The following is a 13,510-nucleotide window of genomic DNA, read 5'->3' on the forward strand; positions in this document are numbered from 1 at the left end:
TAAAATAAATGTACATAGAAGACACAGGGAGTGAATACCGAAAGGGTAGAGAAAAGTAGCAATGTTCATGGTACCTCCTACCTCTGTGATGTCTATCACTTTTTAGCTTTAATTTGAAGCTGGTTTAAAAGCATTTTCTTTATACCCTGCTGACCCAGGCCATGTGTGAAAAAGTGGCTTCATGACAAAATAGTTTCATATCTCTTGTATCATAATGGCCTCCTATATGTTAAAAAGTAGAAACTTTGCTTTAAACTCTTAATCATTGATTATGGTATCCTTGTAATATTATTTAATTGTCTGTGTCTAGATTTTGTAGTCTAGATATTTTAAAAATAATTTTGTAGTCAATATCCTGAACTTTTTTAAAGTATTAAGTTGAATCCAAATGCAAATTAATATATAAATTCAATATTGTCCTTGTTAATGTTCTACATTTTAAAATGTAGAAATGCCAACTCATACTCATCACATAAAGTGTGATTTTAAGTAAATTTTGGGTACTTTAATATGCCCTACTATTGTTTTTCAGTTAAATTTTTGAAATATTAATAGTTTTATACTAAAATGACATTTTTCATTTAAAAGGAAAAGGTAATATTTTCTTTTAAGCATTTAGAGAAATTTCGTCTGGGAGGTAGTGAGAAGAGGAAATGCTCTCTGTATTCTTCAATAAATTATCTATTTGTGACTTCCTTTTATTTAAGTTCATAATTATGCCATGTTGCTAACGAAAGCTTGTGTGGAGGTTAAGTGGATCTCAAATTAATTTTTCTTTCCAGGTTCTCAATCATCCAGCAGTAATGATGTTTAAATTTCACGTTTTTATTAAAATCATAACTAATGTACGGCCCACAAAGATGAGAAATTGTAAAACTGATTTCACTCAATTAACTGTGAGATCCATCAGCTCCTTCATCCCCAGTGCTCTGCAAAGGCAGTTCCGATGGAACAAGTTTTCTGTGTTAACAATTACCCTTTACATCAAAATTAAGTATGATGATACACAGTTTTCCCTGACTAATATTTGATGAAGTACTTCTATGTAAAAAAGTATTCCTCAACCTTCTTAGGGACCCTGGCTCAGTGGAAAAATTTAACTCACCATGGTAGATTGGTAGATTAACAGGAGGAAGTCATAGACATTTATTGAATATAACTTTCACATGACACTATACAGTTTAATAGGAAAATAAGACCCAAAGAAATTGTTAAACCTGTGTATTTTTATGCTAGGATTGATAAGAGTGGAAAGTCATGGAAAGACGTGATAGATCAAAGAACATGGGGTGAGTGTAGTAAACTGGGAATAACTTAGCAAGGCCTATTCATTTGGTTCTTCTTAGTATCCTCTCATTTTGGAGACATGAATGGTCCTTTTCTCCCGATATAAGGAAGCCCCCTCTCATATGAGGGCCTTATGAGTTACTTCAGGAGAGAAAGACCAAGAAAAGATCAGAGCGACCTTCTTGCTTCTTTTTTTCTCAAACTTCTTCAGCTTAGAATATTCAGTATTCCACCGTGCCATATTTTGGGGTAGCATGTTCTAAACCCCATCAGCTATTCTACTAGTCAGGGGCAAGGATTACACCGACCTTCAACAAATTTATAGACAGGTGTGAACAATTCCCAAAAGAATAAAAAACAATATATACTGTACCTAAAAGTAAAAAGAAAATCATTCACTTTCTATTTGAGTACATGCCTATGGAATAATTATAGCTATATCAGGTTTAAATTTTTTAAACTGAAGTATAATTGACATATAACACTATATTAGTATCAGGTTACAACATACTAATTCAACATTTGTATACACTGCAAAGTGATCACCACAGTAAGTCCAGACAACATCTGTCACCACACGAAGTTACACATTTTTTCTTGTTATGTGAATTTTTAAGATTTACTTTCAGAGCAGCCTTCAAAGTTGCAATATAGTATTATCGACTGTAGTTACCATGCTGTTCATACATCCCCATAACCTATTTATTTTATAAGTGGAACTTTGTACCTCTTGTCCCTTTTGCCTGTCTCACCCAGTCTCAACCCCCTTCCTCTTGGGCAACTACCAATCTCTTCTCTGTATCTGAGTTTATTTTTGTTCATTTATCTCATTTGTTCATTTGTTTTGTTTTTAGATTTCACATGTAAGTGAAATCATACATTATTAATCTTTGCCTGTCTGACTGATTTCATTCTTTTAATGGCTACCTAGTATTCCATTGCATGTGTATAAACACATAGAGTGTGTGTGTGTGTGTGTGTGTGTAAATTTTTATGGTCTGTCCAGAAAATATCCATACATGTAATATGAAAAATAGAGACATTTACTGAAGAAGACATAAGACACACTGTACATAGGACAATGATGCCTCAGTCCCCTTCAAAGTAGGCACCTTGGAACCTTACACAGCTCTCCCAATCGCCATCAGCTGCCCTGTTGTATTTTCTTGAATCTCATCAACAGTCTGAAATCTCTTCCCTCTCAAGGGTGATTTTAGTTTTGGAAAAAGCCAGAAGTCACAGGGCACCAAATCTGGGCTGTACTGGGGTTGCTTCACCTGAGTGATTTGATATTTCACCAAAAACTCTGCCTGAGATGTGATACATTAGTGGATGCATTGCCGTGATGAAGGTTCCAATCACCAGCTGCCCATACCTGCAGCCTTCTGAATCATCTGAATAGTTTCCACAGAGAAATGTTCAAGATTAATGCAAAATTTGATGTAGATTCATTGCTCTCCTTGCTCAGTCATTTTGAATGTGATGGCCACACAGTTCATATGCTCACTCAATGGTGTCTACCTCCCCCACTGACTAGTACAGTGAAGTCATCATTGTTCTCGCATGTGCACTCCAGTCCCCTGTCCTTGGCTGTCAGTTTTCATTGATGTCATGCAAACAATTCTTATTGTATTAACAATGACTGCATTTTTTCCAGACCTCATATGCACACAGACATAATTCACACACACACATATATCACACATACATACAGATATCACAGATACATACAGATGTCACATGTTTACCTGTTCATTCATCAATGAACATTTTGGCCGTTTCTATATTTTGGCTTTTGGAAAGAATGCTGCAATGAACACATGGGTACATATATCTTCTTTTAAATTTTTTTTGTTTTTTAAGACTATTAACTTTTAGAGAAAGGGGAGGAGAAGAAGAAAGAAAGAGAAACCTCAATGTGTGGTTGCCTTTGACATGCCCCGCCCTGCAGACCTGGTCCGCAGCCCAGGCATGGGCCCCAACTGAGAATGAAACTGGCAACCTTTGGTTCGCAGGCCCACTCTCAATCAACTGAGCTACGCCAGCCAGGGAAATTTTAAAAATTTTTTTATTGACAGTTTACATTCAATATTATTTTGTATTACTTAAGGTGTACAGCATAAGGGTTAGACAGTCATCTCCTTTACAAAGTGTTTCCCTGATATTTCCAGTGCCCACCTGGTACCATACCTAGTTATTACAGTATTATCGACTATGCCCCTTATGCCGTGCTTTTCCTCCCTGTGACTATTTTGTAACTTCCAGTCTGTACTTCTCAATCCCTTCACCTTTTTCATCATGTCTCCCAACCCCCTCTACTCTAGCAACCATTAACCTAATCAATACATTAATCATTGTATCTATGAGTCTTTCAATTGTGTTTGTTCATTTATTTGTCTCTTTTGATTCCACATATAAGTGAAATAATGGTATTTGTCTTCCTCTGACTTATTTCACTTAGCATAGAATATGCTCTAGGTCCATCCGTGTTGTTGCCAATGGTAAGATTTTACTCTTTTTTTTATGGCTGGGTAATGTTTCATTGTGTAAGTGTACCACAACTTTTTATCTACTCATGTATTGATGAGCATTTGGGTTGCTTCCAAGCTTGGCTATTGTAAACAGTGGTGCAATGAACATAGAGGTGCATATGTTCTTTCAACTTATTTTCATGTGCTTTGCATAAATACCCGGAAGTGGAATTTCTTGATCATATGCAAGTTCTATTTTTAATTTTTTGAGAAACCTCCATATTGTTTTCTGTAGTGGCTGTACCGATTTATATTTCTACCAGCAGTAGACAAGATTTTCATTTTCTTTACATCTTCAGGTTTTATTTGCATTTCCCTGATGATTAGTGATGCTCAGCATGTTTTTAGATGTCTGATGGCCCTCTGCATGTCTTCTTTGGAAAAAAGTGTCTATTCTTTCATTCAGTAGGATAACTTTTTTATTTTGTTGATGGTTTCCTTTGCTGCATAGAACCTTTCTAGTTTGATGTAGTCCCAGTTGCTTATTCTCATTTTCTTTTTCTTGCCATTGCCATTGGCAGTCAGAGGCAAAAGAAAAATACCACCAAGAACGATGACAAGAAGCTATATTTGTTTCCACATATGTTTTCTTCAAGGGATTATAGGGATTGAATAATAATTTTTCTCATGCCCTTCTCCTTTTCAGAATGTCTCACTCTGGTACACAGACAGAATTTCTGAAATCAGTTTTTGTTCTCGAACAAATTTATGAAATTGTGCATCACTACATGGACGTGTATTACCTGGTGAAAATCTGTGTTATGATCAATGGAAAACACAGTTTTTTGCCTTTTTTACCTCTTGCTTTTTTTTCTTCTGTGTTGTACAGATGTCAAGCTTTCTGAAATATGTGATTTAGTACTCTGCACTGAAAATAGAGAATGAGTGACCTTTGCAAAGTGTTTCTGCCTAGCGGGTCTCTGGAATGAGCCTGTTTCATTTAGGGAAGAGAGACTAGAAAACAAAAATCTCACTTTCATTCTGTTCTAAAAAATGAAGGGTATTGTCATATTTCTGCAACTCTTAAGTGGGATGTTGAACACTTTCTTAAAATTGTAGTGATAGTTTCAGAGGTTAAACAAAACTGTGTTTGTAGCAGTACCTATAACCGTTCATTGGTACAAATGAAGTAGAATAAGTCAGAAATACATTCTTTCAGGTCTATTGACATCACAATGGACTGAAGAGTCAAAAGATTTAATGTCACTTGTTAGTGGGGAACAGGTTGATGGTTTGCTAATATGAATGCTAATATTTCAGTACCATGAGAAAGAACGTGGGTAGGGGCATCTCCCTGTGTGGATCATGTGCAATCCCATAAGTGTCAGCTGTGAAGTAATTTCCCAGAAATGGTCTGATTTCCCCATTGAATTCTGTTGTAAGACTGGATCTGTGTTCCCGGGGAAAATAAATTTGGCCCCAGGTTATAATAAAACACCTTGAAAATTTCAGAAAATCTTATAAAATCAAGTATTTCTAGACACAGTTATCAGTACCTGATAAAATACTAGCACAAATTATTAAGACACAGTATAGTAGGTCTTAACATAGCATACTGTGAAGCATGCTATTCTTCTTTTACAATTCCAAGTCTATTACTATTCCGTTTAAAGACATTTTACTTCTGTGATTGCTGTTGATTTTTAATAGATTCAGCTCTAATTTTAGAAGGTGAATTTGGCTTCTTATGTTCTTCATGGTTAGGCTGCTTACCTTTCTCGAAAGTGTTCTTAGCAATTCTCATTCATAGATTATCAGCCGTAGAAGGAAGACCAGAGGAAATGCTTTAAAATAGTAAGAATACTTGCTTCTGTGTTGTGGCAAATTTGTTTACTTATGTTTTTATATTTCTAAGTCCTCTAAAGGGATAATTTTCATTTTCTCTTATCTTTTTTATTATTTAATCCTCACCTGAAGATAAGTTTATTGAGTTTAGAGAAAGAGGAAGAGAGAGAGAGAGAGAAACAGAAATATCAATCAGTTGCCTCCCATATGTATCCTGACTTGGGATCAAACTCGCAACCTAGTTGTACTTCAACTGGGATGTAAACCCAGTGACAGTTTGGTCTATGGGACAATTCTCCAACCAACTGAGCCACCTGGCCAGAGCAAGAGATAGTTTTCTAAAAATATATCTTGTATAATTGGGAAAATACCATAATTTCTTTTTATATGTATGAATTTAAATACGAGATATCTTTAGTCAGACACAAATATATATTTCATTTATTTTGTGCTTTGAATAGTAGTGATAGTTATCACTTTTCAATAAAATTTGTAAAACAATGATGTAACTGATTTCTGGATAACTACTAACGTAGAGCATACTGGTCAAAATATAATCCTGGACTGGAAGCATCAGCATCAGCTTAGAACTTGTTAGAAATTATCTGGCTCCTTGGCTCAGGCTCAGCAAACAGCAGTCTGGATTTTAATAAGGTTATATTGTGGAACTACGGCAGAGCCAATCGCTGTCTCTCTGTCTCTCCCTCTCCCCCTCTGTCTCCCCTCTTCCTCCCCCTCCTCATGAGCGATAAACACACACATACATAACTGATATGGAATATGTGTATTGAAAAAAGAAAATCTATACTTTTTTCTAAGTTTTTTGTTGGTGTTTATTTTTTACTGTACCTTGTACATAAAAAAAAGATATGAGGCACTTTGCCGGTACTTATACTTATGTGTTTTGACTTAGCAAACATGTTCTGCATGGTTATACATTAAATACTTCTGCCTAATTTATAGATTTTCAAAACCCACTAACAGATATAATGATGCCAGCAACTTGTTGTAGGCTGGAGTGTGTCTGCCCCAAAGTCATATGTTGAAGCCCTAACTTCCAGAACAGTAGAATGTTAGTATTTGGAGATAGGGCCATGGAAGAGGTAATTAATTTAAAATGAGGCTGTAAGGATGGGCCCTAATCCCATGTGACTACTGTCATCATCATAAGAAGAGATAAGTACACAGACAACACACAGGGCTCACCCTGTGAGGACGCAGCAAGGAAGTCAGTATATACAACAAGGCAATAAGCGAGGCCACAGAGGAAACAACACTCGCCAACAACTTGATACTAGATTTCCAGCCTCCAGAATTGTCAGAAAATACATTTCTCTAGTTGAAGCTACTCAGTCTGTGGCATTTTGTCATGGCAACCCTAGCAAACTAATACATAAGTATTTATAGAAATGGTGATGCCATTCAATCTAACATCTAGTGATTGCCTTTGAGATACTGTTGGATCATGTTCCTTAACAGAAAGCCACAGCTTTACCAACAGCGCCAGAGAGCAGTATGACAAACTGTCCACCATGCACAGCAACATGCTAAAGCTCTATGAGAATCTCGGAGAATACTTTGTTTTTGACTCTAAGACCGTGAGCATAGAAGAGTTTTTTGGTGATCTCAGCAACTTCCGAACGTTGTTTCTGGTAAGTAATAGATCTTCAAGTATTACAAGGCCTGTTGCTTTTGTTTTTAAATAATTTATTCTATTGGAATTTTATGTAACTACTGACCATATTGATTTGTTATAGCTTTTTAGCAGGAATGGACAGATATTTTCTACCAGGGACATGAATAAAATTTGTTAGCTGACTTAATGTATACTGGAGACTGAAATGAATTATCTTCAACTTTGGGTACACATGGGAGTTTTTCTACTGAAATTTTATAGAAAATAAATGGTGCTTAAATGATCCTGACTTGTATACAACATAATATTGTAATTTCACCTAGCTTAAAAATTCATATCTAAAATATTCTTTCAGTTAATACATTAAAATACTATGATTGATTAACAGGTTTCTTTCATAGTCTAGATGAAAAGTGGATTCTAAGTTGGACTATATAAATTACCTTGGATACTTAAAGTTTCTTTCAGAATGTGGGCTCTTGTGTCCAGCTGTAACTTTCTCAGTACTAATATTAAATATTAGCATTAATTGAAGGGGGGCAATTAGTCTGACAATTATGATGCTAGAGGGAAACCAAAGTTTTGCTGTATAAAACTGTGTAGAACTACTCTGCATCCAGGTGTGGAGCAGAAGAGCACAGACTGGTGATGGTAGTGAAGAACGATATGCACTGTAGTTGATATCAAACAGGTAAAGGTTCATCTATTTTAAAGAAGGAATTCTAGCAGTTATTCCCAGCAGGAAGACCAATTAGCAAACGAATGATTGCAGTTTGAGGTATGTTTCTATCGAAAGCCGTTGTTTGTTAAATAAGGCTCCCTTTCTTAATGAAGGGTGGTTGCCCCATGAAATCATGTGGTTTCGGTGTCTTGCACAGCCTGTGAGATACAGATATGTTTGTGCAAAGCATTTGCTTTCATCTACCAACGTAGGACATGGGAACCAGAGCATGCCCCAGTCCTGGTAGCAGAAGTGAAACCAAAAACTTTCATAAATATGATCATTTATCTTCTTTTTTTTTTTTTTTGCCGAGAATATAACCTGTTTGGGCCTTTGGTGTTTGCCTTTTAATAGGCACACATTTTTAACTTTTAAGCTGGCCAACCAGTAGTAAAATGTGTTATCCTGATAATGAGTGGTCCAACTAATTTCAAAACTTAAAAGTCATAAATATATGAACATATGAACACGCAGGTTATATCTACTTAGATTATTTTCAAAATGAAAAAGAAAGCATGTTGAAAAGGAATGGGGACCAGACAAGACACTTTAGTTGACATATCGAAAAGATAAATCTAATGGATTAATTTGTAACATGAGTGTCTATGGGTGAATGGAGAGAAATAAATGTAATTAATATTATTGAGTACCTTGTTTTAACATGGATTGTACCTTAAAATATTGCCTGTACTCCTCCACCTCCTCAATGCATAGACACAGGATACAATTTGATATATTTCTCCCATGTTACAGCATTTAATGATGGAACATTTCTGTCTGACAGCTTATGTTTAATCATATTAGCCAGGTACTTAGAAGACATGCTAAGAAGTATACTTGTAGTACTTCTCAATCATAACTTGTTTAAAACATGTAAGGGTATAATTGGTAAGAAGACTTGAGTCTGTGCCCTTGGGCTCTCAGTCACAAGCTACGTGACTGCAGGTAAGTCATTTATCCTTTTTAGCTGTTTGCTTATTTATTTGTTTATTCATTTATTCATTTAGTAAAATGTTGGGACTATATTGTTGATCTCTAAGAACTTATTCTTTAGTAGTCTATGAGTCATGGTTGGAATTTCAGAGACAGTCATATATGTGTATTACATACCTAAGGACACACATACATATATATGTACTGGCTTTACTTTGCATGTACCTCAAGTACAGGGAAATGATTTGTCACAAACCGTTTTCATTGTAAATAAGTTGCCACGTGAATTCCAGTATTGTGTGCATTTAACTTCTTGAGAAACTGCTAAGACTGTGTTCGGAAGCTTTGAAAACAGGTAACCAAGCCTCCACACTGTGTCCCGGCCAGCCACTGCCATCTTAGAGCACTACTACTACCGCTTCTGTCTACCCATCTTTAGTGACTGGCTCGCATAAAAACTAGCTGTGCGAGTTATTAGCTCTTTTGAATTGGGTTGGTCATGTAATCTTTCTGGCTATCTGTTCTTTCTTTTACAAAATATGGATCATTCCTGCCACGTCTTCCTTTCTACGATGTGAAAACACCGTGTAACCTGTGCTATGCAGATGAAGATTATTATTAGCTATTCTCTGTCCATCCATTTGATTATTATGTATTGAGAGCCAAATTGATTTTGGTAGTGCTTTAATCTAGAGATAAAGTGAAGAGAATAGTCTTTGCCTATACATAGGTGGTGGGAGAGAGGCAAATAAATGAAATATAACTGAATAAGCGCTGTCGTAGGAATATGTTGAGATGCTGTAATGATACTAAGGAGGAGCTGCCTAACCCTTCCTGAGCTGGGCCAGAGAAGTCTTCATAGAGAAAGAAACATTTGGGCAGAGTCTGGAAAAATTCATAGGAGTCTGACAAGCCAACTTTGGCCAGCAGATTTAAGGGTTTTACACCTGACCTATAAGCCGAACACTCCTATATCAACATCACCCACTTCAGTCAATCATCTGTGCCCACCATGGTCCTGTCTCATAGTGAGCTCAAAAGAGAGTTCACTCTCCCTGGGGAAGGAAGGACACTGAAGGAGAGACAAAAATTGTAATCGCCAGAAGTTCCCATTTTTTTTAGTGTTTTGTGTGTTTGACCTCAGGGTTCTCAGTGCTAAAAGCATATTGTGCTGTAGATGGAAGCAATAAAATACCAGTAGTGCTGAGAAGAAAATAAGAGTTCTGATTCATGTGCTACCAAAAATTACTTCCAGATGAGCTCAGAGTTCCATTTTGTGAGATCTATTTGGTATGTGTAGCATAAACAAAATGCACATACCAAAAAATCTTCCTCAAAGAGATATCCTCTAAAGGATGGGGAAAGTGGAATTAAACAAAAGGTATTGACATGGATTAGGACCTTCTTCAAAACAATAACATTCAAATTAATGAAAGCAAAATTACATAATCTTCCTGAGATATTTCTCTATTCATTATTCAATATCATTAATATTCCACTAATGAAGATATTAAAGATATTCAAGATGAGTGTGCTGCATGACTATATTGGTATAAAGATATATGTTATTGGAAGCATTTCTAATTTCAGAATTAAGACTCTCTTTCCAGTTGGCTTCTCTGAGATTGGAGTTTTAAAAGCTGCTTACATTATAGGCAAGATTAATTAATAATTCCTAAATTTAGGTTGAATATTTTGTAGAAGAAAATAAAATTCAGTATTTATATAATATCTAAATATCTTTTTTGCTTATTCTTCTTTATGTTTCAGTCATTCTACTAGTTCAAAGACTTGACTCAACAGTCTTTTTTAGGGGTATTATTGTCAATAGAATATTCAAAATCAGTGAACCTTGTAGGTTTTGCCACCATACAGTATCTTGCTGAGGCATAAAAATTAATTACAGCAGTTGAGAAAGTGTTTGAGGTGAATGTAATACTTTAATAACTTTCATAGCTGTAAATATGTTATAGAAAATACTTTTTCTTTTTAAAATATGTCACCTTCCTACTGCTTCTGTGTATTTTTGTCTTGTTTTTTACAGAACAATTGTTACCTAGGCACTCAATAGATATTTATCATATATGTGTTCTCATTCTATATCTCACATAGTAGAAATATAGGAACAACGCTTCATAGAATTAGAGTCATTGACATAACTTAAGAAGGAAATGTTATCATTACTACTAATCATGCTAGAAGATTTCCCCTTAACTGAATGAGTGCTATTGTTCATTTGATAAACTTCAATATTTTTAATTAGGACTTTCCTTTAACAATTCTTGGACAGCTGTTAGAGGAACATCAGAATGACTAAGTGTTAGGAAGCTAAGTAATATGTATAAATCATGGAGTTTCATTCCATTGTTCAGTCTTATTGCTTCTACCTCCTAGATATCTTTGAATCTATCCATTTCTATCCACCCCCATTGATGCCATTTTAGTTCAGGGCCTCCAGTGTCTCGCCTGCACGATTACAATGATGCCCTGACTGGTGTCTGTGTCTGTTCCTCTCACCATTACTAACTTTGAATGGCATCCATTTGGCCTCAGGATAAAATCTATGCTGTTTAAAATTAAAGTGGTTTACAAAATCTAAAGAACTGTGGTTACTTAAAGGCCAGACCATCTAAGTATGTCTGAATAAGCCTTATATAATCACTTAGCATGACCTCTTCTCCCAGACTGGGATGTCACGTATGGAAAGTGAAAGCCACAGAACACAACAGCAAGTGCCAAAGAGGACTTGATTCTGTTAGAATAGCAAGAAACTTTGCGAGTGTACAGTAATATCAAAACTAAATGAAATCTCAGACACAAATGTGTGGTTGTCACTATACCTTAATTTCTCCCATAGCTAGTATGGCATGGGGAGTTATGGGAACCAAAGTCACTCTTAATTCTCAGTTAGGAAACATAGTTAGGGATGTACTTCTTTCCATCTTATTAGTTGTTCTTTTAAAATCTAAACTTGTCTTGTGTTGACTCATGAAGATACATAATTTTCAGAAGCTCTCATGCCTCTCAAGCCACCTTTCTCTTTAAAGAGGAAGGCAATCATGTCTAAATCAAAACTGTGATTGGAAAGCCAAAGTAAGCATCTGCATTTAGATAGACTCAAAATACTAAATTGATAATATACAGAAGACTGTATTCATTCATTAAATGCAATTTACTTTGAAAGAAATGAGGAGGAATGTTTGCTTTGAAAGATTGCATATGTAATTCCTGATCTAAGAAGACTAAGTTATTTTGACACATTTTTAAATCTATAATTCACAAAACATTTGACATTTAATGGTAACTTTAGTGCAGTGTTAGAAAAATTCTGGACTTATAGAAGAAACCAAATATATTCATTAACAAAGAAAAGACTTAATCATGTAAACTATGGTATACAGAATTTCATCAACTAAAATTTCTATTAGATGTCTCATAAATTGATACATCTTTCCTTTGCCAATAAAATGGTAATTAATATTATAACAATGTCCTTAAGAAACTATAGAACACTGATGTGTGGCTTGAATAGTATAGTTTTATTTATAAGATAAATGTCTCCCGTTCTCATCACCTGTGAATTCAGATGGGAGGGGTCACCTTAGTGACAGTAATCCAAATATCACAAATTATTTCTTCTTTACTCATTGTGGCAAGACTAAGGTCCCTGAAAAGTTTCAACTCCCAGGAGTACATCAGGAATTATCTCCTATTGGCTGAAAACATGTCATCTATAATCACTACCTGATATTTTCCCACAAGTATTTGAGTGCCTGCAATTCTAGGATGCCATAACATTGAACAAAACAGACAAAGCTCTGTCTTTATTTCTCCAGTCCCCTTTACTAAAGTCTTTGCTGATAAAGTTGTTTTCTAGGCCCACAGTGGAAGTGCCTGCCTATGTCTGGGTGGAGTGTGCAGTCTCCTACTGCTCCATATTTGCCACCAGTCCTCAGAGTACCATAATGGTCTTATCCTCAGTGCAGAGATAGCCATGCTTCACAGGACCCTTCATAAAAACAGTTCTTTTCCCTTCTCTCATGATCCCTTTCTCCCCAGTGGCTTAAATTTTTTTCAAGTCCTGGAGAGATGAAGGCTTTAAAACCCATGATTGCTCTCCTTCCTCCATTTTGTTCAGGTACCTAGGCATATATCTTCCTTTTCCTAAAAGACAGAGATAATAAAATGCCAGCTCAAATACTTTCATGCAAATAGAGCCCCTGAGGACACAGCAGCTCCCTCTATTTAATCACACACACCCAGATAATTCCCTTTGAGCTCAGCTGGGACCACCCATACTACTGTAGCCTTAGGTTTACTTTGATCTACTGCAACTCTTTGAAAATAGGCAATCCATGTGAAATATATGGTAACTCTGTTAAGCAGAATATTTGACCAGAATACCTCATTCTCTAGCTGTGCAGAGAACAGCCTTTACCTTATTATACACACATCTTTGGATTCTTCTTTAAAAAAAGCTCTCACCTATCAACTGTTGTATTCTGTTTGACTGTTTACTTTGGGCCAAAAGTAAACGTCTAATTCTTCTAAAATGATTGCTCCTTGTATAGGGAAGCTAAATATTACAATACAAAGAACTAAAGGAATGTGTCATAA

The 13,510-nt window shown here is 35.7% G+C and overlaps 1 protein-coding gene across 3 annotated transcripts in view; it reads left to right on the forward strand.

Moving 5' to 3' along the window:
• DIAPH2 (diaphanous related formin 2) overlaps positions 1 to 13,510 on the forward strand; it is a 902,023-nt gene that overhangs the window by 620,962 nt on the left and 267,551 nt on the right. For all 3 annotated transcript variants that reach the window (XM_037060830.1, XM_037060831.1, XM_037060832.1), the window contains one exon: positions 7,091 to 7,255. In XM_037060830.1, coding sequence (XP_036916725.1) covers positions 7,091 to 7,255 — 165 coding nt within the window. The remainder of the gene's footprint in view (positions 1 to 7,090; positions 7,256 to 13,510) is intronic.

Source organism: Sturnira hondurensis, unplaced genomic scaffold (genome assembly GCF_014824575.4).
Source record: "Sturnira hondurensis isolate 20B ecotype Veracruz unplaced genomic scaffold, ASM1482457v3 Scaffold0012545, whole genome shotgun sequence".
NCBI classification, from domain to species: Eukaryota; Metazoa; Chordata; class Mammalia; order Chiroptera; family Phyllostomidae; genus Sturnira; species Sturnira hondurensis.